This window comes from Psammomys obesus, unplaced genomic scaffold, assembly GCF_907164565.1.
Source record: "Psammomys obesus unplaced genomic scaffold, mPsaObe1.curated_primary_1811, whole genome shotgun sequence".
Taxonomy (NCBI): domain Eukaryota; kingdom Metazoa; phylum Chordata; class Mammalia; order Rodentia; family Muridae; genus Psammomys; species Psammomys obesus.
Genome location: NW_026596134.1, coordinates 9,804,766 through 9,825,632, shown reverse-complemented (window position 1 = coordinate 9,825,632; position 20,867 = coordinate 9,804,766). Strand labels below are relative to the sequence as shown.

The 20,867-nt window shown below is 40.9% G+C and overlaps 1 protein-coding gene across 2 annotated transcripts in view; it reads left to right on the top strand.

Moving 5' to 3' along the window:
• Nucleotides 1–19,337, top strand: part of Cpsf2 (cleavage and polyadenylation specific factor 2) — a 28,174-nt gene extending 8,837 nt beyond the window's left edge. For both annotated transcript variants that reach the window (XM_055592809.1, XM_055592808.1), the window contains exons 6-15: nt 1,264–1,379; nt 3,062–3,249; nt 3,777–4,067; nt 9,393–9,493; nt 9,826–10,026; nt 11,950–12,102; nt 12,783–13,008; nt 14,129–14,428; nt 15,582–15,716; nt 16,064–19,337. In XM_055592809.1, coding sequence (XP_055448784.1) covers nt 1,264–1,379; nt 3,062–3,249; nt 3,777–4,067; nt 9,393–9,493; nt 9,826–10,026; nt 11,950–12,102; nt 12,783–13,008; nt 14,129–14,428; nt 15,582–15,716; nt 16,064–16,156 — 1,804 coding nt within the window. In that variant the 3' untranslated portion in view covers nt 16,157–19,337. The remainder of the gene's footprint in view (nt 1–1,263; nt 1,380–3,061; nt 3,250–3,776; nt 4,068–9,392; nt 9,494–9,825; nt 10,027–11,949; nt 12,103–12,782; nt 13,009–14,128; nt 14,429–15,581; nt 15,717–16,063) is intronic.
• Nucleotides 19,338–20,867: the final 1,530 nt, after the last annotated feature.

Genomic DNA, 20,867 nt, shown 5'->3' with positions numbered 1-20,867 from the left:
GTGTGTGTGTGTGTGTGTGTGTGTGTGTGTGTGTGTGTGTGTGTGTGTGTTCACTGTCCTGCAGGCTCCTTTGTTACATCTTTTCATTAAGTTCATGGCTATTTTGTATTAGATTAAAATCATCAAGGTCTTTATATTAGGACTAATAGAATTTAGACTTGTAATTGTGGATGAATGAGAAAGATGGAAAACTAAGTAAATGCTGAATGAATTCAACCACTTTAAAAAAAGTGCAACAATAAATTTTAGATGGGTTTAGAATTAAGTAGACACGGAAGCTGTGTTGTGTTCAATCTCTGACTTGGAAAAGACTGTTTACACAAAGATGATGGCTCAATTTGATTATATATGGATTTAAATTAAAACTGTAAACTAATCTATAAACCATCAAACTAGGAGAAATGCTGTAGCAATTAGCTAATGATTTACATATGTCTAAGACTAAGAATTACTCAAGAAATCAAAAAATACACTAATTACAAAATGAGCAAGAATTAGTCAAAAAAGAGGATGTTAAAATAGTATGAACTTATTGGATATGTTCAAATTATTTCAAAATAGAACTCTGCGAAGCATCAGTCTCCCTGGTTGAGCCCTTTTGGAAGAAGTTGGACCTTTCTAAAAAGCCACCATGCAATAGTTGTCTAGTCTAGTGAGTCCATTTCAAGGAATATGTCCCACAGAAATAAAAAAAATACAGTTCAGTGTAGTGACACGCCTCTGTAATCCCAATACTTGAGAGGTGGCGGCAGAAGGGTTGGGACTTCAAAAACATCCCTTTCAAAGATAAAGTATGAAAAAGTGACTTCAGCAGATTAAAAAAAAAAAAAAAGGTCAGATGAATAGGAAACTTTTACAGTTTTGAGCTGGACACCTTGCTACATGCCTGTAATCCTGGCATTTGTGAGGCTAAGGTAGGATCATGATGTCACCTGCAGCCCATTTCTCTAAAAACAAACTCCAGACAGAAAGTTTATACAATTTCTAAAAGTTATGTTTATAGGAAAAGTTCAGAATGTACAAATGAATATATAGGAAATGTACATGGGATATCTGTGTTCTAAATGTAGATATGGATACATAGAAAAAAATCCATAGGTTTAGAGAGGTTTGTCCAATATGTCATATCACCTGTCTTGAAATGGTGGTCCTTGCTAGCGTGAGGGAGGCCTTAGAAAAGCAGTTTCTTATTTTTGTAGTAGGTAAAGCTGTTACTGTTCACTTGAAATGACAGATATTCTTCATCTTTAAACTTTGTTTTAGCCACTTAAATGGATGTTCCCTGGAAATGCTAAGCAGACCTTCTCTACTTATCACAGATTCATTTAATGCTACGTATGTGCAGCCTAGAAGGAAGCAGAGAGATGAGCAGCTCCTGAGTACGTATATCTGCTGTCTGTTGGAGTAGCTGTGGAAGAGCATGGGAATAGGAGCTACTGCTTATTCTGTTTGCCTGTGTCATAAGAGAGGGGCTAACTCTAGTATTTTCTAATCACATTTTATACATTTCCTATGTGTGCATGTATCTGTGGGCGCATGCTTCCCACAGAGTGCATATAGAGATCAGAGGACAACATACAGAAGTTCGTTCTTTCCTCCTTCCACCTGGGTCTCAGGATCAAAATCAGGTCATCAGACTTGGCCAGAAGCTCCTTCACGCATTAAGCTATTTTGCTGGCCCCATAACTCTTGCATTTGTTTCTTTATTTGCTAATGTGAGCAATTCAAGTTGCTCTCTAAAGGTTGGCTTCCTCTGCCACTCAGCGCATGCAGAGCTCCCCCAGGCGCTCTGGTCTCTGTATATGTAACAGCTGCGTATATATATTGACCACAGTGAAAGTGAGCCAAAGAGAGAAGTGAGGGTGCAGGGGTCTGGCTAGTTGTTGGGTGTTTTATTTTGAGACTTATCTTGATTTTACACAGGTGCCTCTGAGCTGTCTCTTTTTTCTTCTCCTTTGACTCATTCTGTTGTACTTCGTGTTAGTTTTTATAAGCCATATGTGATTGCAACAGGAAAGCTGTGTTGGCTTTAATGTTTTTTTCTGTGTCCGCTCTAGTTCCCAAATATAACATGGAGACCTGTTCCATTTATAATAAGCTTCAAGCACCATAACTAGGCAGATATCAATCTAGTCTAACTCGACTGTGTTAGCCTGGCCTACTTCCCAGCCATGTGCCCTGTTACTTGTCCTCTAGTCTCGCCCTGACCACCTCTGCTCCATTCTTGTCCGCATGGCGACTCCTCCATGGTGACCTCCCTCATGGCATGGTGACCTTCTTGCCCAGCCACCTCCCCCTTCTCTCTCTCTCCCTCTCTCCACTTGAGACCTAAGTGGCAATGGAAGTCTCACCTACTGTCTTTGCTGCCCAGTCATAGGGTCTTCAGCATCTTTATTAACTAATCAGAGATAAGTGGGGAGTCATTTTTTATACAACATTGAGATAGGAGATTCCTTGGTAGTATTGACAATACCAGAATCTGTTAGCATTGAGCTCATTGCCCATTCCGCAATTAACAATCTATACACCTTAATACACTGTGAAAAAAGGTCACCTCTACAAAGGTGGGTTCCACTTTTAAATGTGTGAGCAAGCACTGTCATCTGTCTACTAATTTACTAACTTTAAAAAGCCAAGTGCAGTGGTGCATGCCTATAATCCCAGCACTCGGGGACGTAGAGGCAGGCAGATCTCAGAGTTTGAGGCTAGCCTGGTCTACAAAGTGAGTCCAGGACAGCCAAGGCTACATAGAGAAACCCTGTCTCGAAAAACAAAACAAACCAAAAAGAAACCCCTCAATTCTTGTAATGTGTGTATGAACATGTTCTGTGTTTTATTCTACATGCGTGCGTACAAAACATGTATCATGTGTTTTATTGCTAGGAAAATATATTTATCCAAGTCAAATGTTACTGTGTTGATATGAACAAACACTTTTATATGTGTCCTAGTAAGACTTATAAAGACTTATACAGTCTTTATAAAAGATACTAGGAAATTGTGTCATGTTTATTTTTGCTGCAAAGCACAGGCTTTATAGGGATCTTTTGTTCTTTTTAAGCAAATGTCCTGGAAACTCTTCGGGGTGATGGAAACGTGCTAATAGCAGTGGACACGGCGGGCAGAGTTCTGGAGCTTGCTCAACTTCTTGACCAGATTTGGAGAACTAAAGATGCAGGGCTGGGCGTTTACTCCCTGGCACTCCTGAATAACGTCAGTTACAATGTGGTGGAGTTCTCCAAGTCACAGGTTTGTTCTCATGGGACACCGGGTGAAGAAGTTGAGTGTAGTGTGTTAATAAACCCTTGAGGTTTTATTTTTCTGCAGTTAATAATAGCAGCTGAACATGAACTGCCTAGTGTTCTGTGTTCTTTACATACGTTATTTCTTTTAAGGAAAAGGTATATTTTTGTCTCCTTTTGCTTACTTTCTAACTCCTTGATTTTCTGGTCTATAAGATGGGGGGGGGCAAAAATAAAATATCAATGCCAGAATTCATTCTAAAAATGAATTATTTCCCTCCAGGTAACAGTCCCTCTTAAAAAGATTTAAGCTGATATAAGTGAAACATTGCATTTTTTTGTTTTGTTTTGTTTTTTTCTTTTTTAAGGATTCAAAGCTGGGGTTGGATGATAATGGGGAAAAGAAGCTGTTTAGCTACTTGTCCAAATTGCACAAATTTAATCAACTAGTGGGGGAGAGGACTTAAAGCTTGATTATTGTTTATCTCAGGTATGGCCTTTTCTAATTATTGTCATTTTTCTCCCTTATATTAGGTAGAATGGATGAGTGATAAATTGATGAGATGTTTTGAAGACAAAAGAAATAACCCATTTCAGTTTCGCCATCTCTCTCTGTGCCACGGTCTTTCTGACTTGGCTCGAGTTCCGAGCCCCAAAGTTGTACTTGCCAGCCAGCCTGACCTGGAGTGTGGATTCTCGAGGGACCTCTTTATTCAGTGGAGTCAGGACCCTAAAAACTCAATTATTCTCACTTACAGAACAACTCCTGGGACATTAGCCCGTTTCTTAATTGATAATCCTACTGAGAAGGTTACAGAAATAGAGGTAAGCCCTTACATTCAGACTTGAAGTTTATTGTGTTTGCGTGGCACTGGGTCCAGTTGGTGCTACTTGTGTGCCTGTGAGTGTGACTGAGGCCGTCTACTGAGGCATGGGCAATGTGCTTGTCCCAATCCCCAGAGAAAGATGATCTCTCCCTCCCTCAGCAGGCGTCCACTGCCGGTCGCTCTTCAGCGACCTTGTGAGACCCTCCTATCCGTGCTGGACTTTGACATGCTTGATCTTAGCAGGTAATCCCAGCTGCCGTGAGTTCACAGGTGCCACAGACACGCTGTGTCCAGCAGACAGCATTTCATAGCGCTCCTCCTTACCTTCCAGCTCCTAACTCCTTTCTGCCCTGTTTCCTGAGACTTAGAGGTGCAGCATTTGATCCAGAGCTCTCACCTAGGGCTGAACACTCAGTCCTGGTTGACCATCAGGGAGTCTGTGTTAACATCTGCCTAACACAGAGAACTCTTCTGACCAAGGCAGGGAGCAGCGCCAATTTATGGGTGTAAACATAAATGTTTGGAAGGCATTTTGGCAACATGACCGTTTAACCAGAGCAACAGCGGGTTTCCCGCTAGGACCTTCCTCTTCAGGGCCTTTTGAGCAGGCTTGACATTGCCAGGCATAAATGCCCTCCTGTAGAGCAGGCCTCAAATCCAGTTGGTTTCAGTTATGCTATGCTACAGTGGCCACATTCAAGTGGCTATTTCCTGGTTTTGTGCCTTGGGTAGGTGTCCTCGTTCTGTATCAGAGCTTTCAACTCATTTTTCTCTTCTTTGCAGTTTGTGCGGTAAGTCATGATTTCCTAATGACCCCTTTTGGTTTTGGGCACTTAATAATCTTCCTGTGGCCTCTCTTTATTTCTTGAACACTATTTCCTAATGGTCTTTTGTCCACCACTCTACCTGAGCTGCTTCCCTGTCTTCAGGGCCAGCAACTGTCGGTCCCACTGGGACTTTGAGTTCATCATTAACCTCCCCTTTTACTATGCATTGTCCTGTTAGCGTAGACAGTGCCCCTTGATCAAAGCGAGGCAGGCCTTGTTAGCAAGCCTGCCTTTCTTCTCAGCTGGCCACACCTTTGCCCCCAGTGTGTGCCTGCATTCCAGCAGCTTTCCAGCATTTGAGTTAAACAGAAGAGCACCGACAGCATTCAGCAGCATGTTCATCTCCTCACTCCCCAGTGTGCCTTCTCTCTCCTCCGGCATCCTACAACTAGCCTCTAGCCTCCTAGTGCTTGACCTTGTCTGGAATTTAACAGAAGTGGATGGGTCAGTTAGGACTTCCTGTGTTACCACTCAGTACACTAACATGCCTCTGCACCTTCATCCGCAGTACAGCCAGCGGAACGACCAAGACATGAAAAGATTTTCCTTAATTATCAAGCCATAAAACCTGTCTGTTTTTCACAACCAATACTGTTAGCTCAAGTTCATAGCTATCATTTCATCTGGGTTGGCTGGCATAGTTTTAGATGGCTATTTTGTATTTTGTCCTCCCAGCAGCATTTGAAGGGATATTTACTTTGTGAAAAGCTGTGTAGTATCCTTGTCTTATGTAATAAGTCATTTAAGAAAAGCATAATACCAGCACCTAAAGTCTGATAAGTATTCACTGTACTTACATCATTGTTGATTAAGGATTCCAAGCAACCATATCAAAATAAAATGCTGTCTTGGGTTATTTAACAGCTTAGAAATACGATGCTAAAGTAACTCAGAAGTGCTTGAAATGGTTTCATGAGAGATGAAATACTGAATTTGAAAGTTTTAATTACTAGAAACTCAATTAGGGTTGATATGCCATTGAGGAATTAAAAGGACATTAAAAGTTTGGGGGAAAGAAAAGGAGGAAAATGGCATTTCCGAGCATCCTCATGATCAGAAACCAAGGTGAGAGGCTTTAGTTTAAAAGGCTACTCTGTGTGCTCGGGTTCTGTCCCCGCTCACATTCTCCTCCTTCTCCCGCCACCACATTCTGAACTCTTCATGATCACATCCCAGGGCAGTGTGTACTCGCTTGAGTTTTCCAAGTTCTTTCTATACTCTGAGTATCAAGCCCCTGTCGGATATCTCTTCTTCTGGAGGCGGCCTCTGCGCTTTGACGGCTGCCCCTCTGCTGTGGTTTCCTTATGAAGTTGGAGTACAGCAACCCATATCGGTGTGGTTGCACAGGCTCTGACCTGCATCCGCCTTTCTTACTGGTGTTTTTTGGTTTTTTTGTTTTGTTTTATTTTTTGAGCAGGGTCTCACTGTATATCTTAGCTGGCGCTATAAACCAGGCTAGCCTTGAACTCAAAGAGATCCGCCACCTCTTCTTCCTGGGTGCTGGGATTGAACGGTGTGTGGCGGCACACGCAGCGAACACCACTCTTCTGGCCTAAGCACGTCGCACAGGCTCTGCTCACTGTACCACTTAGCCCTGGCTGGCTCCTTGTCACTCAAACTGTTTAAATTGCCTCTGTGACAACTATCTAGTTAGTTACAACCTTGTATTATTTTTGTTAGTTTTCATTACCATGCATTCTTTACTGCTGCCTTCTTTTGCCACCAAAGTGAATAAAGTTACAGAAGAAGAAGAGGGACCTTTTGTTCTTAGTGACTAGAATAGTGCCTGACGTACAATGAATGTGCTCGGTGTCACCACAATGACAGAAGACCATGAAAGTACATACAGTGCCCTATAAAACTAAGCCTTGTTCATTTAGAAACAAAACCAGTAATCTTAAAAAAAAAAAATCAGGCACATACTGATCAAGCTGGAGGTTTAGATTAGGAAAAGGCATAATTTGGAATGATAATCGTGAGGGCATAGAAGGAATGTATCTTAGGGTTAATTGTCCTGGAAACTTTATGAATATAGCAGTTAATTTCAGATATCTAAAATGGAATAAAAAACTGAGACAAAATTTATTTAGTTAATTGTGTTTTTTTGTGGTTTTTTTTGTTTGTTTGTTTGTTTTGTTTTGTTTTTGAGATGGCATCTTGTGGTCCAGCTTGGCCTGAGCCTCTGAGTTCTCCCTGCTGAGGCTCCTAAACTCCCAGATTACAGGCTTGAACCACCACACCAGGCCAAGACCAACATAATAAATCAGGGGATTAAATATTTCATTAAGATTTATTTGTGTGCAAGGTATCTATGTAAGTTGCTAACATTTTATTTTAAAACATGTTTCAAGTAAGCTATTAGCCAAATATGAGATGCCACATATGTATTTATCATTTAATTTTGGTTTAATTTTTATTTCGAAATAGTTTCAAATTTAACCAGAAGTTGCAAAAATAGTGTGAATACTCCAACTCCTCAGTTGTCAAGGCTTGAGTTCGGTGTGCTTTTTCACATCCTATGTCTTAACAGGCACAAGTGTTACACACACATTTTATTTCAAAGCCACTTGAAAGAAATTGCAGTTATTCCAGCATTCCCTTGGATGGCACCACAGTGTGTATTATGGGAAAACGAGCCACAGGAAACAGGCAATCAACACTGACCCTGCCAGCTCTAGCTGGTTGGTACAGCAGTGTCCTTTTTAATCACCTGCTCCAATTTTGTGATCCCACCCAGGAGTACATGTTGCATTGAGTCACTATGACTTGACATTTTAAAATTATTAGTAATTTTAGGTTAGTGTGCAAAGTGGTGAGTTTCATTATGACATCCATGTACAAATGTGTCCTTGCGCTTTGTTCTTTCTCTCTCCCCTGCCCCCGCTCACTCCCTTCCTTCCCCAAAATAGTTCCTCTTTCTGCTCTATCGAATGTATTCCATTACTGTCTATTTCTCCCTTCACATTTCTTCCTTCTTTCTCGTGATCCCTAATTTCATGACCTTCCAACATGTATAAATACATTCATATACAATTTAAAATCTAGGCTTTGTTTACATTAATTTTTTTCATGTATGTGTGTATATATATGTATATGTATCTAATATGGGTGCTTTGCCTGCTTTTATGTCTGCACCATGTGCATACTTGTGCCCATGCAAGGCGGGAGAGGGTGTTGCATGCCCTAGAACTGCAATTACCGACAGTTGTGAGCTGCCAGGTAAAGTTCGGAGAACTGAACCCGGGTCATCTGGAAAAGCAGTCAGTGCTCTTACCTCTGAGCAGTCTCTCTAGCCCCTAGGGTTCTTTGACTATGGATTTAATTTATTACGTGTTTGTGAATTGTATATACAAACAGTGCATGCGTGGAAGTCCAAGGACAACTTTCTTGAGTTGAGTCTCTCCTTCCACAGTAGGTTCTGGGGTTGGAGCTTAAGTCCTGGGGCTTTCGTGGCAAGTGCCTCTCCTCACTGAGCCCTCTCACCAGCCCCAAGGGCTCTCTAGTTTTTGATTTTTCGATTTTTCGAGACTCGGTTACTTTGTGTAGCCTTGGCTGGCCTACACTTGGCTTTGCAGACAGGGTGGCCTTGAACTCACAGAGATCCACCAGCCTCCCAGAGTGCTGGGATTACAGGCATACCGGCATGCACCACCGCACCCAGCTGGGTTCTCTGGTTTTTAAAGCACTCTGATGGCAAAAGAATAGAAACTACTAATTCAGTTTTGATGGATTTTATCCAGTTTTATTATTATTTTAAACAGTACTACTAAATACTTTTTTTTTAAACATCACTGTTTCAGTAGAATAAATTCCTAGAAATAGGAAGAGCTCTGTGAAAAGACAAGCACAGTTTTATTTTTAGTTGTTAGCAAATTGTCTTCTAATAGTTTGCTAATAATATGTGCTGCAGTGTTTAAAGTACACTTTTCCCAGGTAGTAATTAGCATTTCCAGTCTTGCAGATTAGACAAATTATGGTGACTTATATGCTGCCTCTGTCAACAACCATTGGTAAACATAATCATCTATCCATGGCTATTAGCCATCCATATCTCTTTTTAAATTTCCTCTGTATGTTGTCTTTTTTGATGTGTTCTGGTTATGTTGGGGAGTTAGGAAATGTAGCTTCTGACAGTCGTAGTGCAGCCAGTATTTTCATTTTCAATTTTGTTAGATTTAAAATGTGAAAGAGGTTTTGTTTCCTCCATGTTGTATAATTCCTTTTTTTCCTTATGGCTTTGGGGCTTTAATGTGGCTTTTCTACTTCAATTATAAAAATATTTACCTCTGCTTTCTTTCCCAAGTTGACTGTTGTATTTTACCCAGTTTGATTTAAATCCATCCACTCTACCAGCTCAGTTTTAGGACTGATCTAAATAAGAGCTAGAATTCTGTCGTGGAAACTTTATTGCCTTCACTCTGACATACCTCACTCCACCGTCCAGCTCCCCTAACGCTGCCTTTTTTTTTTTTTTTTTTTTGTCTATCCTTCGTTAGCTGAGGAAACGTGTGAAGCTTGAAGGGAAAGAACTTGAGGAATATGTGGAAAAAGAGAAACTAAAGAAAGAAGCTGCTAAGAAACTGGAGCAGTCGAAAGAGTGAGTTACTCATAGATTGAGTCTGTGCAGATAGTGTAAAAAGAGCTCATTGCAGAATTTAACATTCAGTGGAAACAACTTACATTTTCTTAGTACTTTATAACTCCTACTAAATTTTTCAAATGGCAAAAATAAAATCCTTTCAGTGCTAATAATACCAATATATTAAGGAAGTTCATCTTACTTTTTTTCTCAAAATATTGATCCATTTATACCAACTATTATTATGATTCAGGTTAATGTTGGGGAGTAATTCGTTCATAGTTTGATAAATATTAAATCAAAATGTCTAAGGGACACGATGACCCTGCTGTGTTCCCAAAACCTCATAGGGCCGACATCGACTCCAGTGATGAGAGTGACGTGGAGGAAGACATCGACCAGCCTTCAGCTCATAAGACAAAGCATGACCTGATGATGAAAGGCGAGGGCAGCCGTAAAGGAAGCTTCTTCAAACAGGCCAAAAAATCATACCCTATGTTTCCTGCCCCAGAAGAAAGAATTAAATGGGACGAATACGGAGAGATCATCAAGTATGTGAGCAAAACAAACTATTTTGGCTTAGTGATTGATCTCTCTGGTCACCAAGAGCTTTGCTCCCGACTGCCTTGGCTTGAAAGACACAGAGGCTTCTAATTTGAAGCATAAGAGTAGAGACGTTGAGGGGCATCCTGAGAACTAGTAGTGAAGGGAAAATGTAGCTTCACTACCTGGAAGGCTTTTAAGAAAGATGGTTTAGACATCCCTTACCCCTGATTAAGAAGTAAGGGACAGGCTGTGGCGGAAGACAGGAGAAAAAGAACTTTTGTTCATTTTGGAAATGGGTTATGATGCTTTTGGCTGCAAGGGGAATCTGAGATAAAGGGTGGAACCATGAAAACCACCTGAAATCACATGCTCGAATTACGGATTTGACAACACTGCTAACCTGAGTAAAAGTCTCCCAAAGTTCCCTCCACTGCCCCAGACAGTGTCAGATGCCTCAGTCTAATGCACAGTCTGACACTCTTAGTTCTTTCTGCTTTTCTCACGTTTTCCTCTTTCCCTTCATCTCTGGCTATGATCGATCTACTCAAGTGTCCGTATGTTGACACACACTTACTACCTCTTCCCTAGCCAGGATTATAAGCATAGACTTTGTGCTTGCCTAGTGCTTCCCTAGCCAGGATTATAAGCATAGGCTTTGTGCTTGCCTAGTGCTTCCAAAATGCTGTTGAGCAGGTAGTAGACTTAGATCATTCGTGGGCTTAATTGGGAAAATTTCATTGTCTTCCTGGCCCTGTGTATCCACTGAGAGGAAATGTAACAATGTAAACAATGCTGCTGTTTGTTTGGTTTCATCTGATAAGTCACCAGTTGGCTACTTACTGTCCTATCTGTGTGAATGTGTGTCTGTGCAGGCATGTTCGTGTGGAGGCCAGAGGACAACTTGCAAGAGTCAGTTTTTCATTTCACTGTTTGTTCTGGAGATAGAACTCAGGTTGTCAGTTTTGGCAGCAAATTCTTTAACCCACTGAACCATCTCACTGCCCTGAACCATCTCATTGCCCTGGACACTACTCTTTAATTTGACTTTCCTGAAAAACATGGGGATACAAATTAAAAGAAATTGTAGGAAGTTTTTATTGTTGTTGCTTTGTTGTTGTTGTTGTTTTTTTTTGGGGGGGGGGCTGGAGGGATGGGGTAGAGAGAAGTTCAGGAGTAAACCCAGGGCCTTATACATACCCTAGTTATTCTACCACTGATTTACACTCCAGCCTGTGAGATTTTGTTTTTAAGGTGTCAAGCCTGGAATCATACTAAACGTGCTTTAAGTGGTTGTTACTGCTCATGTTATTCTGTAGTTTACATCTGGAGGTGTCGGCTGTGGGAAAAAGGAGCTGTAGCAACCTGGGTGTTAGGGAATAAAGCCTGGGTTCTCAGGAGTGAGAATGGACTAGAAGGTTAAAAGGATGATCACAGGGTGTTAGAAAGAGAATTATAAAACCAGGGATTTCACTCTTTTCAGTAATGCTCATAGGAAGAACTGTTTTCATTTGGGCACACACACATAGATACTCATACTACTAAGTAAATTATAAAAACCAAGCAGGGCCAGATTATGAGAGTGTTCATTACAGCCATTCAGATTGTCTTGTGACCTCTTCAGGCATTCTCACTGGGCTGTAGCATCCTTAAAGAGTTCTCTTGGGCTGGGGATGTCTCTCAGGATAGCATGTTTGCCTAACTTGAGCAAGTTACTGCTAGCTAGATAAATAAATAGGTCTCTTCAGTGGTTATGAAAATGTGGACATCTGATGACTGATATCATCTATTAATTAGCTCTGAGTTAAATGAATATTTAAGGCTTAAAATACATGAGGAGCCTTAAAATTACGCCACCTATTAGTCAATTACATGTGTTACATAATGTCAGCCATGCCTTCCACATGCCTAATTAGAGACTCACTGTTTAGACCAGAAGATTTCTTAGTGCCAGAACTTCAAGCTACTGAAGAAGAAAAAAGCAAATTAGAATCTGGTTTGACAAATGGAGAGGAGCCCATGGATCAGGACCTGTCTGATGTTCCCACCAAGTGTGTTTCTACAACAGAGTCTATTGAGATAAAGTAAGTGCCTTTGTGGGGTTTAGAGATTAGGTTATAAGATAGTTTCAAGCACTTGAGTTATGTAACATAGATCATTTTGAAAGTGAAGTATCAGCAGAGCCTCCAGTAAGTTCGTGCTTTTAAAATTCTTTTTTCTGTGAAAAGACCTGTGAAGGATGGGGGTGTCTTCATTGATGATACTTGGATTCTAAAGTAATTGGGTTAGTGGTATGATGGAGAGGGAGCTGAACATTAAATTGTACATTTATATGAAGAGACATTATTTCTGGCTTTTTTAGTAAGTCCAGTAGCAGGTGGAACAATGGTACAGCTGAGAAGCTGATTCTTGTGAGTTATGCTTAGTTCATGAAATGTCCTTCTTGACTTAGACATCCTAATGCCTGGGGGTAGAAAATTTAACAGGACCAGAAGTAGTTAAGAAGCGTTCCTTTTTTGCATAATACAGTTAATACTGCCAAGAAGTCATTATTTTGGAATTTGAATCATCAGAGAACAGGTAGTTTATTTGTCTAGTAACATCTTTTGTATATATTCTTGGACAGAGCTTGGTGGGGATACGTACTGTAATACACATCTCACAGTTTTCCCTTATGTAAGTTCTCTGCATTTCTTCCCTGGTGGTAGAAGCCTGGAATTAACTTAGCAGGAAAGTGAGCTTGAATAATGCTGTCTAATTACAGAGCCAGGGTTACGTACATAGACTATGAAGGCCGCTCCGATGGAGACTCCATTAAAAAAATCATCAATCAGATGAAACCACGCCAGTTGATCATTGTCCACGGCCCCCCAGAGGCCAGTCAGGATCTGGCCGAGTGCTGCCGTGCATTTGGTGGCAAAGACATTAAAGTGTACATGCCAAAGCTACATGAAACAGTTGATGCCACAAGTGAAACGCATATCTACCAGGTAAATATGTTGGTGGCAGAGCCCTGGAGAAATAGACACTGCTGTTGCACACTAGCCCACGTGTGATAGGAATGTGGTGAGTGAGACGGATACAGCTCGCTGCCCTAACAGATCCTGTAGTTCAGGATGTTTAAAGCAAACAAATTGCCTTCACCCTTACTCCTTGGGCGGTGTGCAAGGTGCCAGCAGAGTATAAAAAGAGGGCTCCTGCTCAAGTTGGGACGTTTGGGAAAGGCTTTCTGGAAGAAGGGATAACTAAGTGGCTCTTGTTGGATGTTTAGCTGGGTTGTCAGGACAGACAGGAGCAAAGAGTTGGGGAAAGATTGTTCTAGTTTAACAGTTTTGGCAAAAGTACAGATGTGAGGGAATGATATCGTTCACAAAATCAGAAAGGATATGTTCAGTCATGAATGGCAGGGGCTGGCTGTATAGCCCAGGCTAGTCTCAAGTTCTGTTCTCCTGCCTCACCCTCCAAGGTGCTGGGATTATAGACATGTACTACCATGCCAGCCTCAAAAAGAACTGTTTTTAAGCTCAACAGATGCCATAGTTCTTCTCCTGGCTGAAAGAAGTAGAGATGAGTATAGATACCAAAGCTAGCTAGAGGAAAGATAGAGCCTTACCTGGTTGTGGGAGACGGTGACAGCTGAAGGTAGGTGTGATAGCTATTATCTGGAAGAAGTTAGAACTTGCTGGGGAGAAAAATTATTCTGCGTAAGTAAGGAAGAGGAAGAGCATGGAGGTGTGAAATCACACGGTGCATCCCAAAAAGCACAAGTTGCTGGCGTCCGGGCCACACCAGCCGCAGCTGCACACCTGGGCTCCAGTCTTAATTTCGGTAGTTAACCTAGAAACACTAGAGGAACACCCCCGTGTTAGGATTGAGGTGGAGGCAGGGGGCTGCATGTGATTCTGCTGTGCAGTCCCTTGTTTTGGAAAGTGGCCAAGGATCCTTAAAACCTTACAGATAATCAGGTCATCGTGAAGACTGATGATGTGAGGAGAGAGATTTTCAGCTGTCGATCATATTGCCAGAGTTAGATAATGGCAGAATTTATATTGAATTTGTGAACTTACACCCTGTGGCTTTTGTTCCTCCCGCTCCCCTTTGCATATCCAGGTAAGATTAAAAGACTCCCTTGTCAGCTCCCTTCAGTTCTGTAAAGCTAAAGATGCCGAGTTAGCGTGGATCGATGGCATCTTAGACATGAGAGTTTCCAAAGTGGACACAGGAGTTATTTTAGAGGAAGGAGAACTCAAGGACGATGGAGAAGACTCTGAAATGCAGGTGGATGCTCCTTCAGATTCTAGTGTCATAGCCCAGCAGAAGGCCATGAAAAGTCTGTTTGGAGATGATGAGAAAGAGCTGGGTGAAGAGAGTGAGATCATCCCCACATTGGAGCCCTTGCCACCTCACGAGGTGAGAAGCGCTCTCTCTCTCTCTCTCTCTCTCTCTCTCTCTCTCTCTCTCTCTCAATTTAGTGGTCCTGGGGATTGATAGGGCCTCACACGGGCTAGCCACGTGCTCTGCCATTGAGCTACATCCCTGGTCTGTCTGTTTCTCCATTTATCTTTCTTCTGGTTTTCCTCTGGTGTTTTAGTCATTTAAAATACATTGTTTGGGCCTCATGCCCCAGTTCTGCTTTCTCTGTTCATGTGTGTGCCACATTACCCTCCCCTATGTAATTATTCATGACTTGTTTTGTTTTTTTTTTAGTGTGGACTCTGAAATATGGAGTTTGATTGTGAGGATCACCTACCTCCCATTTGTCTGTGTTGTCAGTTCCATTCAAATCTCGTTTTGATGCAGTTAAACATTTTTCATTGAGTAGAGCTTTAATGCTAGCCTAGAAGTTACATGTTCTCAAGAGGACTTAGTTAATTAGAAAGCTCCTAGGTAATGAAACTCGGAGCAACATTAATACTGTAAGAGTCCTACAGGCTTGTCAAGTGAAGCCTTTAGCCTGTCATGGAATTTAGAGAGACATCCCTTCTGTTGGCTTCTGATCTAATGCTACTGAAATCTGGGGGAAGCTGTGAGTTTTTTTCTCTGTGCTGAAGCTATAGTGCTCTTCAAAACACTTTCAGAGCAGCAGCATTAGGCAAAAGTACCTGCTTTTCTGATTCTCAGCCTGTAGCATCTATTGCAGTCACTGTGAGGGAGGAGGGAACTCAGAAGTGGGATTAGGAAGACTTAGCCTCTAAACTAAGCAGGGGACTGGGACCTGGAAAATGAGGTTTCAGATCAGTTCTGCCTCTTGACACTCTAGTTGACCCCTCCAGCAAGTGGGTGAGTGAAGAGCATAATATTACCTTGAGTCTCTGTTATTAGAAGGCATGACTAATAAAATTGTGAAACATCAGAAAATGTGAAGGGCTTTGTAATGGTAAGTGACAAGGTAGAACCCAGAATAACAAACTTGGAATGTAATTTACAGACTTGAAATGATCTGTCAGAGGACTCGAGGGAATAATAAAAATCTTAGAGATCATGCAGTGTTCCACTTTATCCAATACAGCTTTGTGTCTGCTCTTTTATTGGCGATCCTCTTACCCCTTTGACCTTATTCTAGGTTCCTGGACATCAGTCGGTTTTTATGAATGAACCGAGACTATCTGACTTCAAGCAAGTTCTTTTGCGGGAGGGGATTCAAGCGGAATTTGTAGGGGGTGTACTTGTCTGCAACAATCAAGTAGCGGTCCGCAGAGTAAGTTTAATTGAATAAGGGCTGCATGGAACATTTATCATAATATTGTAGTCTGATTTTCTAAAACAAACAAAATCAGCCTTTTACATCCACAGTGATGGCCTTAAAGGCCTATAGCAGTGATTCAAACGCATGGTACGTAATTTTATAGTAAATTTTTATTATTTGAATCCTCTGACATTTATGTGTCTATAAACACCCTACAGCATTGTACCCGTTCTCTAGAGTCGGGGCAACCCATCTCCTGACCGGTCATAGAGTGGTCCATGTTACAGATCTTGCTTATTGTTTCTGCATGTTGATGACTGGGACATGTTCTAAAGAACTTTTTAAACTGCTTCTTCTAGACAGAAACTGGACGCATCGGGTTAGAAGGCTGCCTTTGTCAAGACTTTTATAGGATACGAGACCTTTTATATGAACAGTATGCCATTGTGTAAAGGACATGATGTCAAGAAATGTCTGCTTGACCTTTCTCAGGAAGAAAGGATTCTCATCTGAGACTAAGATTTCACTGTCTTATTTTGTAACATACAAAAAGAATCTGCCAGAAAACGTGAGCATGTATTAGATTTTGAAAAATATGAATCAAGGGCCTGGGGTGTAGCCCAGTGGTAGAGCTCTTACTTTGCATGTGCACGCCCTGGGTTTGATTCTCAGTACTGAATAAAGAAAAAAAGAAAGAAAGAAAGTGTAAATAGAACACATTTTGTAAATGCTCTTGCCTAGCTTTGACCGCTAGAGTCCCAACAAAGAGACAAGCCCAGAGCTGAAGGGGATTAGCTTTCTCTGCATCTCTGGCTCCCAGGGCTCTACTTGAAGAAGGGAAAAAGACAAATGAAACCCCCAAAACTTAGCAAACCAGTTCATGGCCTTATAGAAACTGGTATGCATGCATTCGTGCAAACAGTTTCTTATGTTTTTCTGGAATAAAAAGGAAGAATTGTACAGAAAGGATATGCAATAAAAGATAACAAAAAAAAAAACAACTGGTGAAAGTTTTTTTAAGGGCCTGTTGTGGTTACTACGTTTTGAATTCTGATATGCAATTGCCTCCACATGCAGTAGTGTGTAGTATGAGGCGGTACACATTTAGTTTGGAAATACATTTTTATTTCTCCCATTTCTTGTTAATAAGATTTTATTGTTACTCAATTTGAATTTATAACCTCATCATTTGAATAAATGTCACCTAAAAGAAAGCAGTGATGCTGAGTGTGGTACGTACGCCTGTAATCCCAGAACTCAGGAGCCTGTCGTAGGAGGATTGTGAGTTAGAGCCTAGCCTGAGCTGCATGGTGAAACCCTGTTTCCAAAACCAGCGAAAAGAGAGCTGGTGTGTTACCAGTTCTGTATGTATTTTATTTAGACTTATCTGTTGGCTGAGTAACTAACTGTATTTGAAACCATCCAAAGCTTTGTTTTTAAAAAAGCAAATGTTAAACCTTACATTTTTATAAGGTAATTTAAAGGGTGTAAATGTTTTCCTTTCTTAGCTTGTTTTCTAAGTTTATGTAAACAGTGGCTGGATTTTATGCTTGTTACTACAAAAATAGTACAGAACCCAGATAATTGCAAACCTTGATATAGTACAAATGAATCCCGTTCAAGAGTAAAAACTGAATATGTAATTCTGTTGACTAGAACAATGAGCCATGTTGTCGTATTGTAACTTGTTGGTTTAAGTTGTAGAAGATTGCTTAAGCAAGGCAGTCCTTAAGCCCTCGTCTCTGCATTTAGCATGTAGAGAAGCCTCACTCTCGTTTAACTTTGGAACTATGTATATTTCAACCCAGTGATCCACTGTCAGACTAGAACTAGACTCTTACTTTCATGTGCTGACAGAACCTTCTGTTTGGATTACAGCACTGAAGCAAAGTCTGTAGCATTTTGATACCGAAAACCACATGTGCAAAATAGTGTTGCAGAGATGAGTGTAAAGAGAATGTTTTGTTTTTAGCAGCCATGAAACATTCCTCTTTCACCCTGTTGCTATATAGAGGAAGCCTGTAATTCCGTTTCTATCCCAGGGGAAGAAAACCTGCAGTTGTTACGTGGTGTAAAGCTCTGGCAATACCAACTACATGGTAATACCTGTTCTTAAAATGATTTCTTGTCTAACCTTTCTGCTGTCTACGAACAGGAGTTCAATTTTACAGTACTGCCTGAAGATGGCTGTTCTACATAATACCATCGGAGAGCAATGCTCCTACCTGTGTCTAGATGACATTATCCTAAAATTCCTGAAATGGAGACTTGCATTGCAGTCTCAGCTATTTAACAAAAACACAACTCTCTAAAGACAACAGTGAGATAAATCATGAGTGCAGAGAGGCTCTCAGACGCAAGAATAAATATAGCATCTGAGCTATCAGCCGATAACTGCAAAAGTTTTCGTAAAAAGAATTTTTATCTGGGCATGGTGGCACATGTCTGTAACTTCATCACTTTATTCAAACTTGGCTTATGGCCAGCCTGGACCATGTAAAACCCTGCTTAAAAGGAGGAGGAAAGGGGTTGGGGTTATAGCTTAGTGGAAGAGTGCTTAGCAAGCATGTGTGAGGCCCTGGATTTGATCCCTGGGTCTGGAGGTTGGGGGCTTGGTTGCTTATTGTATTTGTTGTAGTGCAATTATACATGTCAGGCATTGTGTGTATATATATATATATATATATATATATATATATATATATATTTTTTTTTTTTTTTTTTTTTTTTTTTTTTTACCTGAAACAATAGAGAAGAAATCGGTTTTGTAAGGTGGGTTGTTCACCTTTCTTTGTGTCTGGGGGTAGTTTACATACCATAAAATATTTACTCTTTTAAAATAACATAATTTACTGGGTTTTTGGTGAACCTGCAACCACTGCTATGTAATTCCAGAATATTTTTTTATCATTCCATAAAAGAAACCCAGTAACTATTTGCACCCATTTCTTCTTCTCCCTGGTTAATCACCAATCCTTCTGTCTCCTCTGGACATTTCATAAAATAAGAATCATGCAACGTGTGACCTTTTGTGTCTTCTTTCATTTCAATTAACTGTTGTTTTCAAGATTCATCAATGTAGTAATGTGTTAATTTCATTTTTGTTTCCTTTGGGATGTGGTCTTACACTGTATAGCTCAAGCTGGTTCAAACTCATAATCCTCCTGCCTTCGGCATGCTGGGATTACAGGTGTACACTTTCAGTATCCATCTTACTTATGTGACACTCCTTTGTTTGGATGTCATGTTTATTCATCAGTTGATGTACATTGGGTGATTCCCAGGTGGTTTGTTTGTGTGTTTGCTTGCTTGTTTGGCTGCTATAAAGAATGTTGCTTTGAACATCCTTGTACAAGATTTATTTTTAAATAGGAACATTTGTATTTAAATTTTCTCATGTGTATGCTTAAGAATAGGCTCACCGGGTGGTGTGTTAACTCTGCTTAACCATCTAAGGAACTACTGACTCTTGTGAAGCAGCTGTACCATGTCATGTTCCCATCGGTGTTTATGTGCAGGGTTCCATGTTTTGCCACATGCATTCTTGACTCTGTCTTCTATTCTCCCTAGCATGTGAAGAGCTGGAGGTTTTGATTTATTTTTTGCTAATAAATAATGATGCTGAGCACGCCATGTTTCTTGTGCTTATTGGATGTTTATGTGTCTTTGGAGCAATGTCTCGACTCCTTTGTCCATTTGTAAACTGTGTATCTTTTTCGTTGTTAAGAAGCTTTCTATGTTTTCTAGGTATTTCTGTATATGAGAGGTAAATATTTCTGTGGCTTGTCCTCACTTTCTTGCTCATGTGATATGAAACAAAATTTATAATTTTAAGGTCCTTTTCTTCTCTCTTCAGTTACGTGCATTGCATTATTGGTATCATTCTTCAGAAGGATTTTCCTCTTTTGAATATTTTAATGTTTTGGGGGGCAGGTGCACAGCTGCCGTAGCGTGCATGTGCAGGTCAGGGAACAACTGGCAGGGACCAGCTGTCTCCTCCCACACTGTGGGACCCAGGGATCAAACCAAGGTTGTCAGGCTTGGTGGCAGGCACATTCTCTGCTATCTTGCACTTAAAAATCATTTTTAGAAAATCTCATCCAAAGTTGCAAAGATAGTTTTTTTCCTAATAGTTAAAGTTTTAGCTCATAGAGGTAGGTTTTTGTTTTATTTTTTTGTTTGTTTGTTAACCCATGTTAGGTTAATTCTTAAGGATTGGTAAGCATCTAATTTAATTTTCCTGCATGCATGTAGATGTCCAGTTGTCCTGGCATCATTGATTGAATTTTCTTCCAAATTATTCTGCCATTTTCAAAGTCAGTTGGCCAAATCCGAGTTTGCATCTGCTCACCCAATTCTCTTTTAGTCTCTGGATCTTCATGCCAGTGTTAACACCGTCTGGATAACTTTGTAAGTTTTGAGATCCGGATGTTTGAATCCCCTAACTGGTTTCAAGACTTTCTTCATCTATGTGGAATCCTTTGCATTCCTATGTGACCTTTGCAATTAGTTCATCAAATTCTGCACAATGCCCACTCTTACTAAAAAGGGGGGGGGCGCTATTGACATGTATTACTTAAAATATTACAACACAGTGCCTAAAAAGGACTATATAGCTGTCTGGTCCAGCACATTTCAGTATTGAGCGAACAAGGCTCTGGAATAGGAAAGATTTGAGAGGCACAGAGCTGTTTAAACACAGGATTGGAATTGCAGCCCATTTGTGGATAATCTGGTCCCCAGAGTCAGACATGGTGGCCCATCCTTAGTTTCCTAGCATGGGGGAGGCAGCAGCAACAGAATCACCAATGCAAAGCCAGTCTGGGTTCCATAGCAAGACCCTGTCTCTAAAAGAATCCAGTGTGCCACTCCAGTTCCTTAGTCTGTTTGCTTTTAAGGATAATACTTCCAGTCCTTCTGCTCTAAGAATGGTACCTGATAGGACTGTAGCATTAGAAATTTACTGGGGTTAGCAAGTGGTTGTCAGCTGCCTGTTGTGGGTGCTGGGAACAGAACCCAAGCCTCCTGCAATAGCAGCAGGGGCTCTTGACCACTGAGCCATCTCTCCTGCTTCCATCTCCCAAGGGTTACAGGCACATGCTACCACATTGGTCTCTCAGTATGTCTTTTTGAAAAAAAAAAACAGGACGCTCCTTACAACAC